The sequence below is a fragment of the Lepisma saccharinum genome, chromosome 10 (assembly GCF_977018435.1).
Source record: "Lepisma saccharinum chromosome 10, izLepSacc3.1, whole genome shotgun sequence".
Classification (NCBI taxonomy): domain Eukaryota; kingdom Metazoa; phylum Arthropoda; class Insecta; order Zygentoma; family Lepismatidae; genus Lepisma; species Lepisma saccharinum.
Genome location: NC_139238.1, coordinates 35,238,543 through 35,256,626, shown reverse-complemented (window position 1 = coordinate 35,256,626; position 18,084 = coordinate 35,238,543). Strand labels below are relative to the sequence as shown.

At 37.3% G+C, this 18,084-nt stretch overlaps 1 protein-coding gene across 4 annotated transcripts in view; it reads right to left on the bottom strand.

Moving 5' to 3' along the window:
* LOC145994323 (uncharacterized) overlaps positions 1-18,084 on the bottom strand; it is a 53,828-nt gene that overhangs the window by 10,361 nt on the left and 25,383 nt on the right. For 2 of the 4 annotated variants that reach the window (XM_083130429.1, XM_083130428.1), the window contains exon 3: positions 467-1,641. In XM_083130429.1, the coding sequence (XP_082986555.1) occupies positions 467-1,641 (1,175 nt within the window). Of the gene's footprint in view, positions 1-466; positions 1,642-15,232; positions 15,252-15,745; positions 15,815-18,084 lie in introns of those variants that run through there. The other 2 variants (XM_083130430.1, XM_083130432.1) reach the window with 2 other exon arrangements.

Here is an 18,084-nt window from a genome sequence, read left to right as displayed (position 1 = left end):
ATTATATTACTGTAAGGTCAGCACTCCTACCGAGTTAGGCCAACATCCGAAGGAACAAAAGAAAATATGTTTTTACCTAAAAATTTGGTCCTTAATCATAAGAGGCTTACACTTTTGGATAGGTTACTCTACCGCTGCTTAATAATGCAACATGTAGAAATTTTAATGAAGAATACAGACTCAACTGTGACTTGACCCTGGGTTTTTGGCATACCGTTCCATAGCTATACCAAAGACAACAGATCCCAATGCAGTACCACTGACTCAGACAATTCTGCGTAAGTAAAAGAGTGGAAGTGAAAAAATCAGGTGAAGCTAGGTCTGGCTGACTTTGTAGCAAGCTTGGAAGAGAAATGACATGGTATGCTAGACCTCAATTCGAGTCTGCATTTTACATTTGCATTTCTGCACAATAAGGTAGTACTGAAGAACATTTTCATTTCTCTAGTACAAATGCATTACTAACCTTTCAATATTTTCCATTGAAATTGGGGTTGAAATGGTTCCTTTTCCCATTCTATTCCTAGGTATACTTTGCTGCTCGTACTGGTTGTAGTAACACCCAAACAGATTCTGCTGGTTCACAGGACGTTCCGGAACTATCTGTAAATTCTGCTGCTCCACAACATGTTGATTGCCTCTGTAATGCATTGGGATAACTTTCTGCACTGTGGCAGTAGGCATCTGCACCACCGTAGTTGGTGCAGCATCACTTCTGTCAAATGCCACCCACTGCTGATTCTGTGAACTGGTCGTGAAGAAGGGATTGTAATTAGCCCTCGACTGGTTCCCGTTGATATGATTTTTCATATTTCCTTTGAAATTTTGGTTGTTGTACGTTGCACTCAGTGTGTTAGTAACGTGGGCTTCCTCGCATACAATAGTTTCCGTAGCTGTATGCAGATCAATCACTCTTGAAAACTGGGTAACTAATTCTTCCTCGTAAAGAATCACGTTTTCTTCAGGGGGGCTATTTGGCAACTCCTCCACGGCCACGGAACACTGCATATTAGGATATCTTTCAAGTAGAATGCTGTTCATTCTTCTTTCATTCTCTGGCCAATGCTGGTACGTGAGTTCTTGGGCAAATGACACAGGAGGAGCATTATTAATGTACTCGATGTTTGGTTGGTGTGCAGTAGGAGATACATTAACATATGCAATGTTTCGTTGACGTGCAGGAGGTACATGAACATACTCTGTGTTTGATTGATGTATGGGTGCATTGTTAACATTGTTAACATACTCAATGTTTGGTTGACGTGCATTGGAAACATACTCCATGTTTGGTTGACATGCAGGACCATTGGTCACATTAGCTCCATTTCTAGATGCAGCGCTGGTCCCTTCTGCAGCATACCGATACCAAATATGGTTTCGTGGAGAGTCAGAAATTGAAGGACTTGTTGCTACAACTTGTGTGTCACGGTATCCTGTCGGGAATGTTTTATTCTGCATTGCTGTCAGTTCTTCCTGAACAACATCTGATAGACTGTTTATTTCTTCAGTTGAGAATTCATGCAACACTGTATTCAAAGCTGCACTCATTTCTGGGTCGCTATTCTGTGATCTTGAATATTGTGTTTCGCATGGCATGTTGGCCACTTCGTTTGCAGACAACTTTTCATCACTTCTCCTGCCCTGAAAAAATAAAAAAAATATATAACAAACTTGTTTGATATATATGTTTTTCTTATTCTACAATAAATATATCAATACTTGTTCATTATGTGACTTCTCCAGTTACTGTAATAAAAGCGGATTAAACTTAATGCATCTGGAAAATGACTAATAAAGCACAGGAAAAAATTGTAGCAATGAAATAAAGAAAAACAAACACTGCAAGAATTCAAATACACAGCAATATTTTGTGCATGTTATCTCTTTCACAGGTGATATATCAATATCAGTATTGATTACAGAACATTATTTTCGGTTTTAAATTGCTATTCAAGGTATATCATAATACTGTTTCATATGCAAAAATTATTTCAACATAAGTTCCAAACACTAACAGCAAACTTTTTTCAGAAAAAAAAGATAAGTCTAATGAGCTTAGCTGCAGAGCCGGCCTTAGGGAAGTGACAATCCTGGTGCTTGCCCAAAGCCCCATGTCAGGCCATTCACATACAGAATAAAAATAAAGCATTTACCCTCATCGGCAAATACAATATTAAAAATACTTGTAAGATGATACTTTTGTTTTGCATTTACAATGCATAAAGGTGCATGACTATGGGGTATGACTCAAGAAAAATTTGCCAAGCATTGTAAGGATTTGGATATAACAGTAACTTTCGATTTACACCAAATTTACCAATGAAAGCAATAACTGGTCTTCGTAAAATGTACATTGAGCCATGGCGAATGCCACAATATTGGTGGCAGTGATTTATGCTCAGAACTGAAACTGTTCCTGATCTCTCAACTTACGAAATTAAAACAGCAGAAAAAGCCCAAAAAGACATTCGGCATCTTTCAGATTCCTTTCCAAACGTGTACATTGCATTGAGAATTTTGCTGACAATACCTGTTACTGTAGCTACCGTTGAGAGAATTTTTTTGAAGCTTAAACTTATCAAAAATTACCCGAGATCAACTACGTTGCATTGAGAAGAGAATTTACTCGTCTGTAGATTACCGAACCTCATTGAAAACTTTGCATCAAAGACGACAAGAAAATTTGAATTTTAGTAGGCAAACAATAAATAATGCCAATAAAAGCAGTTGAATGTGAAAATGGATATCATAAATTATACTAGTATCATATTACACAAGATATGTAATATATAACTGTTTATCATTTAGGGAACCAGCTTTCAGAATGAGTACGAATTTATCCACATTTTTTAATTTTGATTGGTGTATGTACGATTTTAGGGGAGAAAATGATAAAGTTTGTACCAAAATGTTACTCCCTCTGTCCCATAATTATTGTCCGGTACACTTTTGTTTGTTGTCACTAAATACTTGTCCGATATTCAAACTGTGACATTTGTGTATACAGAAGAAGAAACTGAAACACGGGAATGAGTCATACAACGTTATTACTCAAGGATCAGTACAAATTGGCTGATCAAGTATCCAAAAGAACCTAAATAAAAAGTTACCATTTTGGCATACCGGACTATAATTATGGGACAGAGGGAGTAATAGATTATTCCCCATTAAAAGGTTTAGAGGGATATATTAATCAATGAGATCTCAGATTTTTAAAATTAATCTCAACAATTTTCATATTTTTGTTCACATGTTATGTGCCTAGGCACCACACCCAGGGCAGGCTCTGCTTAGCTCTGCCAAGATTCTATTCTAATTGATTACAAGGAAATATTGATACACACAAAGCTAGATTTAGGCACAGAGCCAGTTCTGCCCTGACCTAGGGGTGCACAAAATAGAAGTAGCTATATCATTCTATCTCAATGCTATTCAAGGATGAAAGACTAAAATTTGACAAAAAAGAAAAATGTGCCAATTACATGATTGCATTTTTGTTTATGTATGTTGGTTTTCTGCTTCTTTAGGTTAATTGTGATGATGAGGATAAATTATGAACATATGCAATTGATGAAAAGACATTCACAAAGCTCATGTCAGGACTCCAACCTGGGCCAATCCTTGGCAAGATCATGAGTCCAGTACTCAACATGCTAAAATAAAGATGATTTAAATCAATTGTGAAAAATCCATCATTCGATGGTAGCAATGCAAAGACAGAATAAAAAGTTTAGAAACAGTGGCTATGAAGTAGAAGGTTAAGTCCTGATTTTTTAACGTCAACTTAATTTCAACTTGATGTAAATTAGAAACTGTTACAAAATATTCCAACACATTTTGATACAAAAGTAATTGTAGATAGGTGATAAGTAGAGACCGGATGTTAGGTAAAATGCCTATTCTTTCCTGTTAGAGATATGATGAAAACGAATGTTGCGATGGCCAGGGGGGAGAGATTAGCTTCATTTAAAGGCAATTTAATTTTGCCTATTTTGCCTATTTCAAACGATATTGCCTATATTATTTCATAAATGCCAGATATTGCCTATTTTAGGCATTTTTTCTTTAAAATTGGGACATGACTGAACTCGGTGCATACAATTTCCTGTTCCCAGGATTAGTTTCCGATGCTTCCAAGAAATTTTAAAATCACAGTTAGCTAGTTATTGCAGACAATAAGGACTTGGACAAATTAAGGGCAATTCAACATGTTCTGAAAGGTGAGAATATACAAACTGAGTTAGATCCACGTGGAGGTTGAAAGATCTTTTTCAATTCTAAAAAATGTGTTTTCCGATTGCAGACATAACTTGTCGGTTGATCACCTGAAGAAATACCTTGTTGTGATGTGCAACCACAATTAGTGCTTCTTATTCAGAGACTGCCATACAGTACAGTACAAACTTGAAATGCATTTAAACAGTTTCTTAGTTCGAACTGCTGTGTGGAATATATAGTGTAAATTTTTTAACTGAAATAACCCTGTGTGATAAAGTGTATATTTAAATAATTTGCGTACTGGTTGGAAGTAGCCAACAATTTCTTTTGACAGACTATTGTGTGTAGCCATTATACAATGGAAAATTTTGGGGTGACGTGACTCCTGTTTGCAGTGATTTATTAAGTACAATATTTGACTGCTGTCTCCAATGATGAGCTCCTGGTTTATTTTAAGCAACTATAAAGAATGTACAGGTATGTTTCTATATTATTTAAACACCTATTTCTTTTTGTATATCTGTCTTCATTATTTTGAGTTAAATTTCATTGCCTTTTTATTGCCTATTTGTATTTTAATGCCTATTTTACTGCCTATTTTGAAAATTATAAGTGCTTATTTGCCTGCCTATTTTATATGTTTTTAGTGCCTAAACATCCGGTCTCTAGTGATAAGATTTGATTTCTCTTCATTAACCCATTAAGTGTGGAATTTCCCGAACAAGTCTTTACTAGAAAATTGATTCTTTGATTCATTTTCCAAATCATATTCACCTTCACAGCTTTCAGAGGTGAACACAAAGAAGTGCAACTCGGTTACCAATGCCGTAGTGGTAACGTGGTTGCCTTGTAATCAATACACCGGTGGCGGCACAGTGGTTCAGATTCCACTTTAAGCCATAGCTCCAGTCCCGATTAGCCTATATGCACATTAAATTGTCTTAAAACATCAAGCAAGTGCAACTCAAATATTTGGATCATGCAAAATTTGGTTTTTGAGCAACATTTTGGTTTTCCATTATGCAAGAACTACGTCGCACAACATCAGACGAATTTTCTTACGTCTAATTTATATTCTCTTTCATCTTTTTCATCTTCTTTCTCTTCTGTGAAGAGAAATGTTTTACTTAAGTGAAATTTAGAAATTTCGTATTTTGGCGTTGCACAATTTAATAGTCAAATCCTATTAATTTCGAAGATCCTCTGTCGTACCCTTAGTGAATGAAGACAAGAGGATCTTCAAAATTAATAGGATTTGACTATTAAATTGTGCAACGCGGAAATACAAAATTTCTAAATTTCACGTAAGTAATTTTAAACCACATTTACCGCATCCATCAGAAATGTTTTGTTTTAGTTTTTGCTACAGCTAGCAAAATTTTACCTAACATGATCGTTATGTTCTCAATGTCTGGGCATATATATATACGCCACCCGCAGTCAAATCGTCAAAGCAAATACAAAACGTGTATGCATTTATTTATTTATATATAGCTATATGCCTTCCACACTGCAACAGCACATTGCGCATGGTGTATATCTACGCCATCCACACTTGGATTAAATATTATGCAACATACAGGGTGACTCAAAAAGTCACTTAACACCCTCGGTACAACGCCACTGCAGCGCGCAACGTAGAAATGGTGATGACCAATCGCTGCCAGGCCAAGGGGGAACCACATTGACGCCACCCATATGGTCGGCGGCCATCTTGATGTCCGCCATCTTGAATTCAACTTCAGAATTTTAAATGGGAAGGTGGTGATATGATATATCAAATCAGGCTAGAATTTCACAAGAAATGCAATGGTGATGGGTTTTTCGATGTATCTTTAACCAGTAAAAAGTTATGAATGAATTCTTGTACCAATTTGCTCCTTTTCGAAGTGTTAGAAAAATGCCTTAAAATTTGTTTAGTGCTTCGGTAATGCATCGAGATCAAAGTGATGTCTAGGGAGAGAAGTTTGCATGCCATTGCACAAGATTTTAATCGGATACATCCATAAAGAGCTGCACATTATGAATGGTTGTCGCGAACAATTACAGTGTGACGCTTCCATTAAATGAAAAGTTCTTCACAGTGACAAGGCTAATGTTTATGTTCATAAGGAAGTTCATAAACAGAATATTCAATGCTTTTTATATGATATTCCATTTTCGACAGATCAAAGCTGAATGGTTAGTGCTGGTAAGTTAATGGTGTGTCGTGCTGTGTGGAACACGATTGGTTAGTCAATTTTTCATCAACGGAATCTTAAATGCTTAGGGCTACTTAGATTTGTTAAATAAACAGGTTTTTTCTTCCTTGCTTATGGAAGAAGGTACTTTTTACAGAGTTTTTATTTTTTTTTTAATAGGGAGGAACCCCATAACACTATGAGCACGTTGTGAAGCAGTTTCTGTCCAAAGGTATTTTATCAGATGAAGGGTCGCATATTCTGTTTATGAACTTCCTTATGACATAAACATTAGCCTTGTCACTGTGAAGGACTTTTAATTCAATTGAAGCGTCACACTGTAAATTGTTCGCGACAACCATTCATAATGCGCAGCTCTTCGTGGATGTATCCGATAAAAATCGTGTGCTATGGCATGCGAACTTCTCTCCCTAGACATCACTTTGGTCTCGATGCATTACCGATGCGCTAAACAAATTTTAAGGCATTTTTCTAACACTTCAAAAAGGAGCAAATTGGTACAAGAATTCAGTCATAACTTTTTACTGGTTAAAGATACGTCGAAAAAACCGTCACCATTGCATTTCTCGTAAAATTCTAGCCTGATTTGATATATCATATCACCTCCTTCCCATTTAAAATTCTGAAGTTGAATTCAAGATGGCGGACATCAAAATGGCCGCCGACCGCGAGGGTGGCGTCAATGTGGTTCCCCCTTGGCCTGATAACGATTGGTCATCACCATTTCCATGTTGCACGCTGCAGTGGTCTTGTATCAGGGGTGTTAAGTGACTTTTTGAGCCACCCTGTATATCCACAGTCTCACAGAGAAGTATGTGGCAGGGGTGGCATTCTTACACTGGTTTGGGGATGTCCAACACTTCAAATATTAGCCAGGATAGCATCTGTAATTTCCTTATTTTGCATTGCTATTTTGCCACTTCTGGGTAATCATGACAATAAGGATGAATGGTGATTAGATGGTATCGATGAAGAGAGACAAAGTATTACCCATACTAGTATTTGAAACCTGGAACCTTTGATGGGAACATTTTGAGTCAATCATCAACATGGGAAAGTGAGTCCATTGACCTAACCTAAGATCAACTTCAATTTGCCAACCAATGTAAACCCAATCTTTCCCACATAAAAACTCTAGTAGGCTCAATGGTTCTGGTTACTTGGGTAACAATATTGTCAAACGAAGTGAGGAAAATGCTGGACACCATAGCAGAGTTCAGTGTAACATGCTATGAAGCCAGATACAGGCAGGGATGATAAGAAAATAACCCTGGTTTGCCTGGGATATTTTGTGTCATGGCAAGAGATCGATACTATGTAACCACTTCACCATGAAGGTTAGGGGAGGAATAAACACATAAGCATTAATGTTGTATATGCTGGGTAAGGCATGGATGCTTGTCACATTATCTATTTTAACATTCATCCTTAATACCACCATTAAACTTGAGAATCAGAAAAGTAACATAAAAAATATAAAAGTTGATATGATATGATACCCAGCTGGAATTTTTTTATTGGTTCCAATTGAAACTTCAATTGGATTGAATTGATTTCAATTGGAATGAATTGGATTCTATCGAATGCCTAATATACAGGGTAGGATTCATAAGTAATGAGCCTCACTGTATACTGACGCGTGCGCACCCTGCAGCGCACTCCGCTTGACATGAACGGTGGTGGTGGGTGTTGGCTTCGCAGCGCAACGCGTGTCAGTTGGCTCCCAGCTTTCGGAGCCGTAGCATCGGCCTTAACAGTAGCCCCTATACGGTGGGGCGTGACTCGGCGATATGGAAAGTTCGTTAGAGCAACGCTACGCGATCAAATTTTGCATCCGGTTGGGCAAGTCTCCTTCCGAAACGGTCACAATGCTTAATCAGGTGTTTGGGACTGAGTGTCTGTCCTCTTCTCAAGTCAAAAAGTGGCACAACGCTTTTCGTGAGGGCCGGGAAGAGGTGACTGACGAACCCCGGTCTGGACGCCCGTCGTCGGCCAGAACTGACGTGAATGTGCAGCGAGTGCGTGATTTTTTGAACACGGACCGGCGTTTGAGTCTCTACCAAGTAGCAGAAGACCTGAACTTATCGGAGACAACGGTGCAACGCATTGTTACCAAGGTCTTGCACATGCGGAAAGTCTGCGCGAAACTTGTGCCGCGAGTTTTGACTGTAGAACAGAAACAGAACCGAGTGCTCCGATGCGAAGAACTGCTGCAATTGTGCGAAGGCGATCCTACCATTCTCGAAACAGTGATAAGCGGTGACGAAACGTGGACTTTTCAGTATGATCAAGAAACAAAACTACAAAGCGCTGAGTGGCACACCTCAAACTCACCCCGTCCCAAGAAAGCGCGGATGAGCAAATCGAAACGAAGACCATGCTCATCGCCTTTTTCGGAGTGACGGGGATCGTCCACTACGAGTTTGTCCCGCCCGGACAGACCGTGAACACTGCTTACTACCAGGAAGTCCTGAAAAGGCTGAAAAGAAGCATCGTGCGCAAGCGAAGGGACATCAAGGACAACTGGAAGCTTCACCACGATAACGCCCCCAGCCACACCACCTTCATTGCCAATGACTACCTGGTCCGAGTCAACGTTCCTGTGGTACCCCAGCCTCCCTACAGTCCGGACTTGTCGCCTCCTGACTTCTTCTTGTTTCCACGCTTAAAATCAGTGCTGAAAGGAAAACGTTTTGACTCCATCGAGGACATCAAAGCAAATGTCAAGGCAGCCCTTGCAGCCATCCCAGAACAGGACTTCGGGGATGCCTTTGGGTCATGGAAAAGCCGCCTACAGAAGTGCATTGATGCAGGAGGTGCTTATTTTGAAGACTATTAGTCAGTTGTACCGATCAGCTCAATAAATATGTCTTTTTGAACGAAGGCTCATTACTTTTGAATCCTACCCTGTATGTATCGAAATGTATTGGTTTCAATCCAAATCTCAACTGATTTTTTTTTCTTTCAAAAATCAAGACAATTTCCAATTGGTGAATTGTATCCAATTGAAGTTTTTATATATTGTAGAATCAATATGTTATGAATTCATTTATTGACTCAAAGCATAGGTAGTTTAATTCTTGACACCACATTTCCTGTGATTTAGAAGTTCTTTGGAAAAACAGCACACTTGAACTGAATTTCTTCTGAATTCTAATGCATACTACTGAAGTCAGATTTATAATAAATACCTAAGAAGAACTCTTTCTTAAGAACCAACTCAACCTTAAAGCAGCTAGTACTTGGAATAAATGTTCACATTAGTTCTTGTTTTTTGCCATATGGAATATCCAATGGTTACACTTATGTGTATGTAATGCAATTGGAAAAATGAGCAATCTTTGATCAACTAAGTCGATCTCGACAGTGTTTTGTTCCTTTATCACTTTTTCAAGTGTACCCATGGACCTTGAAAGGCAGAGGTCAAACTGGTCCGTTGAACCATCTGGAAATTGGCATAGTTCATTTCAACTTTAAAAAAAAAAGTTTGGAATTGTTATTGTTAATAACAGAAATAAGGTCCAGTTAGCATTTGAACAGAATAATCAAAGTAAAAGCTGTACTAGATTGAATAAAAAAACTGTATAAAATACAGGAGTCATGTTTTAAAAAATAAAGTTTTATATGAGAGGTCACACAACCAGGCCCGTAGCTAGAGCCTGCTTTGCCCCCCCCCCCCCCCCCCTGTGAAAAATTCAGAACACATTCCTACCTCAAATTCCCACTAACCTTTACAATTATATCCTGTATTACTCTAGTAACATAACGAAGACATTTATTGATATTGTGATTTATGAAGGTGTGTGGGATCAGGATGGGGGAAAAAATTACCTTCCAGATTCAGACTTCGGGAAATGTTTTCTCAATTTTCAGTATCTAGAACAGTTGTGACATTTTGTGTAGTCTTGTATTAAAGGTGCCTAATGTATTTGGATGTTTTTCTTGGATGTGTTGCTATGAAGTTTGAACTGCATAATTTTTTTGTTTCCCAAGTCTACCTTTTGGTAATAGCGATTCATGTGACAGAGAGAGGGAGTGGATATTTGCTTTTTGTTACTTAGCGTTGCTTTTCTGCCACATCTAGCTAATCGTGACAATGAATGATGACGTGAAATTGATGAAGAGACACTCACAAACAGTGCTGCAACTACAGAGGGGCAGGGGGGGGGGGGTAGAGGCATTGGACGGAAGTCCAATCTAGGGGGAGCAAACATTGAAGTAAAGAAACATGACTAGCAGAATCTAAGTATAGCAAGACGGAATTAGTTTTCAAGTGTTTCTTGCATTTTCCTTCCAGACGGGTAAAGGCACTTGCAGGGTGCACAGAGGGGCAATTGCCCCCTCGATTTCAAATTTTATACAAATAAAAGTACATTTCGTAAAATATTCTTGCTCGGTTCGCTGGCAAACTCAATATCTGCTATTCTTATAGTCCAAATTCAGAGCCATAGCTAGGGGGGGGGGGAAGTCAGCCCTGGGAACCAAAACGATCTAAATGAAAAAAAAAAAGTTAAAGAGAATGCCATGGCACCCGGTGGAATTATTTGCACTCTATTAAATCAACATTGTTTTCATTTTGCAAATATTTGGATCTAAAGATTTTCCTTCTCACTTCGATCCCAATATGATTCTTTTCTGTAATGCATTTTTAAATTACCCGAGAGAGAAGTAAGGCCAGATATATACTTCAGATTGTTGCTGCTTAAATGCATGAACATTTGAGAGACAATCTGGCGGATGAATTGATCATGTAATGTATTTAAATAATATATATACAGTAGAGCGTCGATTATCCGAAGTAATTGGGGGACATGGGTGTTCAGAAAACTGGTTTGTTCGGATAATCGAACTGTACATGTTTATTTGCCAAAAAGAAGTACTGTACAGTAAATTTATTCATAAAAACAGGCATCTCTTTAAGTATTACAAAGTAACGTACAAAGGCAACTTTAGTAGGAATATATAGTATGTGGTACAGTTTATTAAACAAAAATATGTACATATTACATACGCATTTTGCATGAACAATACATACACCGACAGAAGTGTGCTGATTGTTGAAACACAGCGACTGGTGGCTTGGCCGGTCAGCAGCGCCTTATGAAGGCCCCATTAGAAGCAATGTTCCGCCAGCGGTGGCTCAGTGCGGCGACTACTGTGGGAAACTTGGTTTGGGAGTGAGGGGGATGATGGACGGTAGGGTGGGAGAGTAACAGGTGCGAGCGAGTACACAGTTCGGTTAAGCGGTCGTTCGGTTGACCGACGTTCGGATAATCGACGCTCTACTGTATTTTAAAGAAACTTTGAATACGTACACAAACATAATTTAGCGTTAACATGTTGTATATGTGTATTTTTTATTTTACGTTGCTTCATGTTGCATATGTGTAAAATATATGTTACATGAAAGTTATACATATCATATGTACAAAAATAATAATGTTCGTCATGCATATTCTGTCTTTCAAAAATACAGTTTGTGTGCTTGTTTTCCATTATTAGCTAATATGAAATTGAACGTGTTGAAAAAATATTTCAAATCATTTGTTCAAACACAAATGCTTTAGCACCAACTTCTGCCCCATTTACATGATTTACGACAATAATAACATCTTTTAATGCTACTATTATTACTACCACTACTAGTACTATATTACTATTATTATTATTGGAACATTTGTCCTGGTACTTGACCCCCTCTACAGACAAAAATTAGTGGTTTCGCCTCTGCTCACAAAGAACACTCATGCCCAGGCTTGAACCCCTGACTTCGTAGTGTGTTATGTAACCATCCCACCATGGAGGTCAGCTAGTGAAAGATGTAGGACAGCTTACTGGCTCAAATTATTATCAAACACGATGAAAATGTGATAGTGTTTCACATTTATTATTTCGGTTAGAAAGCAATAAAATTTGTAGTTTGATACGGGTTACACTAAGCATCTTATGGAGTGTAAATATCAATTTCAAATCTTATGAATCATTTCTCTATGCAAACGCATCAAATATGATAAGCAACATAGGTTTGTGTTATGATATCCATTTTATAAAGAGAAAGTTAAGTTTTAACCCTGACTGTTTGCATGATATTGTTTCCATAGCATGTTATATATTGCTCTCAGAATTTTAAATGACAGTATAGAAATAAATGACATTTGCAACTGCGAAGCTATCAATGGGAATGCATACATTATGGACAGAAGATGCCATACATCGAAAGAAGAATTAGACAAGCAAATAGTGACTGAGAAAAGTTGCTTGTCTTAATGTCCTGTACACACTGTGAAAGTTGTCGGTGTTATCAGGCGGCACCCTATGAATATAGGTTCAAGATAATGACAAGTAGAAAAAAGCTGCAATGAAATAAATATGATTGAAAATCTCTCAAATTATATTATATTTATTTTCTTATATTTATAATATTACATTGTGTCTGTAGCAGACGTTGTCTGTTAAAGTACCTCAGGCACAACCTAATTTTTTGACAAATAATTATGTCAACTCTTCTGCTATGGAGTGGATTCTCCTAATTTTATTCATTTATCTTAAGCCATTCTGAGACTGGCAGAAATCAGTATCAGCGTAAAAAAAACTGATATTTGGGGTTTGTACGCTTCTGCTCAAAAAGTGGTGGTGGCGATAAGCGACCTCGTGTCGTGGAAATGGGGTAAGGCGAAGGAGGTCCCTAATATCGTTCGGTTTCGTACCATAGTCATTAAGGAAGGTATTTTTTTTTAATAATGTAAAGGGGATACAACGTTTCCCTCTATAAAACTTGATATGAAACATTAATGATTGATGACACTGTAATCCAAGAAGTCACTGATCAATCAAGGGATTCCTATTTGTTTGTCGGGTGTCAAACACATGTATTTCAACAACACAATATTTAGCAAAATGGTTAACGTAACCAGTAGGCAAACATTGTCTGTAGTGATGCAAGAGTCTTTCATTTGAAGCAAATAGAATTCGTGGTGGAGTATAAGGGACCCATTTTTTAATGTTTTAGCAAGTAGGCCTACAAAAAAAATGTATTACAAATTTTTACACAATTCATCAAAGTGTAGATAATATGTAACCATTATTATTTAATTAATTCGATTTTTCTTGCATAACACAAGACAATTGTGTTGTTGGATAGTCGTTAGATTCCTTTGTGCGTAAAAATCTTGCATACTGGAAACTAGAAGGAAACATTATGATGCACGATTTATAAAGGATTTTCTTAATCAGTTCTGCAAAGAAGCCAAAAGCTGTTGGTACATATTAATCGTCTATTAACATTATTGACCTGTAAATATCAAGTAGATACAGTCCAGATTAGCCTATTTATGTTAAACTTTATCTTTGTATTCTTTGGTAGTCTGAAAAGTCATTATCGAAATATTGTTATTTGATGTTGCTCGAATTTTTTTTGTTCATTGCAGTTTCAAGATATCATCCCTTTCCTGTCACTTATCACTTTTGAAGGAGTGGGGCAAGTGCCCCTTTGTACCCTGCTATATGTGCCAATGCAACACAATATATTAAAAATTTGCCCCCTCTAGGATTGACTTCGCCCCCCCCCCCTACTAAGAATTCCTGGCTACGGGCCTGCACACAACATAAAACTTTGACTAAAATTTCCCCATACTTTTGTATGTAAATGTTAGTAACGAAATGGAATAAGCATTTCAGTACACTGAGGGTATGAAATGTTAAAAATAATGAAAACAGTTGTGATAAATATTCAATCATGTGGTGGAAGATTCCTTTCATGGAAGTAAATAATAATAATTTCCAATATTTTTTATTTCTATTAGTGTATAATAATTATTGTATAATAACAATCTTAACCATGATAATAATAATAATTATTATTATTATTTCTACAGTTCAACTTTTATAAATGGCCTGCCCCCCCACAAAAATTATGGCAACACCCATAGTGATAAGGATATGAGAATGCAATTTTATTTACATTGCATTATGGAATGCGATATTTTGTTCAAGCTTGCACACCCAAGAAAAATGTCCACACTCATTTCTGCGTCCAAATGCAAATTATATTCACTCACTCCTTAACAATTCTTTTAAAAAAATTCCCATCAGCAGGCACGTAGCCAGAATTTTATTTCGGGAGGGGCTGATCCCTTATCAGCAGCCGCCGTCTAAAGGCGAAAAGGTGGAGGGGGCGCAGAAGCCCTGAAAATAATTTTTTCAGTATAATACAACTTATTATACAAGATGTTTAATCCTGCTAAGGAAGTAAAATTTATTACCATTATACAATATTTAAATTAACCATTTGTATGATTTAGAAGGGGGCTTCAGCTCCCGAGCCCTCCCCCTGGTCACGTGCCATCCCATCAGCATAACCTCAAAATATATGCAAGAACATGCGATAACGGGTCTTTTATACCCAGCGATTCAGCCACCGCTGCATTTAAATATTTCGTGACACCTAAAATTTCATAGGAAACCTACTTTTGTGGCAATAATGTCGTTTGCAACTACCTCGTGGCTCGTCTCGATTAGCCAAAAGTCGAAGAAAAGTGACGTTAAATAAAAGAAACAACACAAATACAAACAACTACCTCCTATTCCATACTGTCAAATACCTTATGTACGCACATTGTAGTTTAGTTTACATTGTAGTCACAAACAAAAATGGGTTGTAACTACAAAAAAAATATTTAAAAATATCTGATTAGACAATTTTAACAAGCAGGCATGTTTGTATATTTCGTCAACAGAGGATCAAATAATCAAAACTCGGGTAGTACTACTAATTTCATTTTATGCATGCAACGCACTTACGCTTCCGACTCTACCTGTCATTTCTGGAGCATTGTTTTAAGCATAACACGTGGTACGCAAAATCCGCCCCATCTCATGTCAGACAAGCTCTGCAAAACCGAACCTGCAGTTGTATGTGCATCCAACTTCAACCAGGGAATCCTAAATTACAAGACAGCCGTTAAAACCAGAAAACTACTCATTCGATGTACAAAAAAGTACATTCGTACAATGTAGGCCTACTCAAATGTAGTAAAAAAAATCAACGCGATTTATTCCGTCTACAAACTTTTCCGCAGTTCACTGTGTGAAATTGAGCACGTCCAACGTCCCCGAATGTACTGTACGCACCACTGTCTCCGTTTTCTTTTTTTTAATGCACTCAACAGTACGTCACCGTAACATTTTTCAATACCTGATGATAACAAGAAAAAACTAATGATATCTGTTAACAAAATATACAACTGTATTGTTTTAGCAGCTATGATTAACTTTGCATAATCTACCAAACCTACACCAGGACTTATCTAGGAAAACAAATCACTTACTCTAAGTAATATGACACCACTTCCTTCATAAAACATTTCTGCCACCAACAAAAGTTGCTGTCTACAACTGTCGCTTCAACTGTAGACACGTGATTATCGCAAAACTTGATCCTGTAACACACTCAGCTGCCCGTAAATAAATCTGTTAGCGGAATTGGAAGATTCCATTTGGCTGTTACAAATCCAAAGAGCATTCATTCATTGCTGTTACGCAGTCAATAAGAACAGCTGTTCAGAATGGAGTTCTGCACTTGCACTTTGAAACTTTAAAATAGCTACACTTGGGCTGTAAACGCGCACTACAAAATCATTACCTCAAGTTAACCTTGTCTCTACTCCCAGCCCCAGAAAAGCACTCACCCATGTCGAACTAACGTTGGTCACAAAGAGGCGCACATATTATCTTTCAACAATTGTGTCGCCAAAAAATGTAAACAGCACAGAAAACTCGTGTGATACAATTGCAGCGTTGCCAAACGTTCGTAACAACTGTCAAGTTCTACTGCAGTGGGAGGAAGCGATTGTTCTTGAAACAGAGGGAGGGAGAGAGAGTGTGACAGCACGAGAAGGAGAGAGATAGAGACAAGGGCGCCGACTTTCCAAAATTTCTGTGGGTGCATATCAATGGCGGTTAGATCTGTAATTATCAAGTATTGTATATTTTAAACAACTTACATGCACAATGATTGCAAGAGGCAATGCAATGATATTATCAACACGTTACTAAAAGAAAATACCACATTCATATAAATAAAAATGAAAAAATCTTCATAAATGCAAATAATTTTAATTGTATTGCAGAAAGAACTATGCAAGGATTTTGTTGTGAACAGAAACTACAAAATGACTAACTTTATGTACCAAATAATAATAATAATAATAATAATCATGACGTTAACTTTCAATACAAAACACATTCCTTCTTACGTCATTTGCACTTATGAATTTGTTTGCAATTTTGGTAATGTCAATATACTTCCACTATTATTGTGGAGACTGCCTTTGACTTGGCCAGAGACAGGCAAGGAAGGGGGGAATGTGTTGCTTGATTACTTTTGCACAAACACATTTGAAACAATTATGTTTTAGACGTTAGAAATTTTAACCTCCATCTCAATGTTTTAATTGCTTATTATTTTTTTGATAATGGCAAGTGAGAAATATTTATTTTATTTTGTTTTTATCAAACTAAAAATCTTGTGGGTGCGGCGCACCCACAAGATTATTTATGTGGGTGCTCGAGCCCCGGAGCACCCACGTAGTCGGCGCGCATGGATAGAGATTAGAACATTGTACCAGGACAGGAAGAGAACAGACTACCTTCTAAGCAGTGACCAACCCTCCATTGTCCCATACACAGGAGTACCACGTGCTACCCTCAACTCACGCCCGTACCCAGGATTTTTTCAGGGGGGGGGGGGCAGACCCAAAGGCGGATTTCATAAATTTTCTCAAAAGAGGCACATCATGTGTATTAATGTTGTAAATATATATATATATATATATATATATATATATATATATATATATATATATATATATATATATATATATGGGAGAGGGTGTGTAGATAAATTTGCTCATTTCGATGCTAGGAATCCTTGAGGAACGACATTTTCTAACCTCCGTTTTTTTAAAAATTAAATAATAAAAATAGCCTACGAGAAGCAACATATGTCTGTGCGGTGATAGATGAGTGTTCACCCATTTTGCAAAATCGAAGTTCCTGACTTTTCCTGGCATTTTACATAACTTTTCAGATTACTGTATAATGATTTAACATGCTAATAAATTAGAGTTGTACTTCAACTTTGCAAGTTAATCAAACGAATCAAGTTTGTTGAACATTTTTGAAAATATATGAAAAATAAAAGGAAGGAATTAACAAAAAAAGGAAGATTGTTGGGAAGATAAAACGAAATGTGTTTTCGCTTACAAGCAAGCAAGCAGACTTTTCCAGGTTTTGAACACTTTTAAAAAAAAAAAATCTTTGTTTCCAATTACCTTCTCACTCTTATCTTGGTTTTCCGAACTTCTCCAGTTGTCCAGGACTTTCAGGTCAGTGCGAACCCTGTAAATTAATTATCTGAATGGAAAGGCTAAGATAAGTGACTTCACCCTGGCAGTGTCTCTGCTGGCAAAATATTGTTTCGCTGTTTTTCGCTTTTGGAATCTTATTTGACAGTAAAAATTAATGCCAGTGGCAACCAAGAAGATATTAAATGGAGTTGCATACATGTGGGATAGAAAATACAATTTGCAGATCTTGCAACATCGATTTTTTCACCTTGATGTCCTCTACATACTGTGAAAGTTGTTAGTCTTGTATGGTCACACCC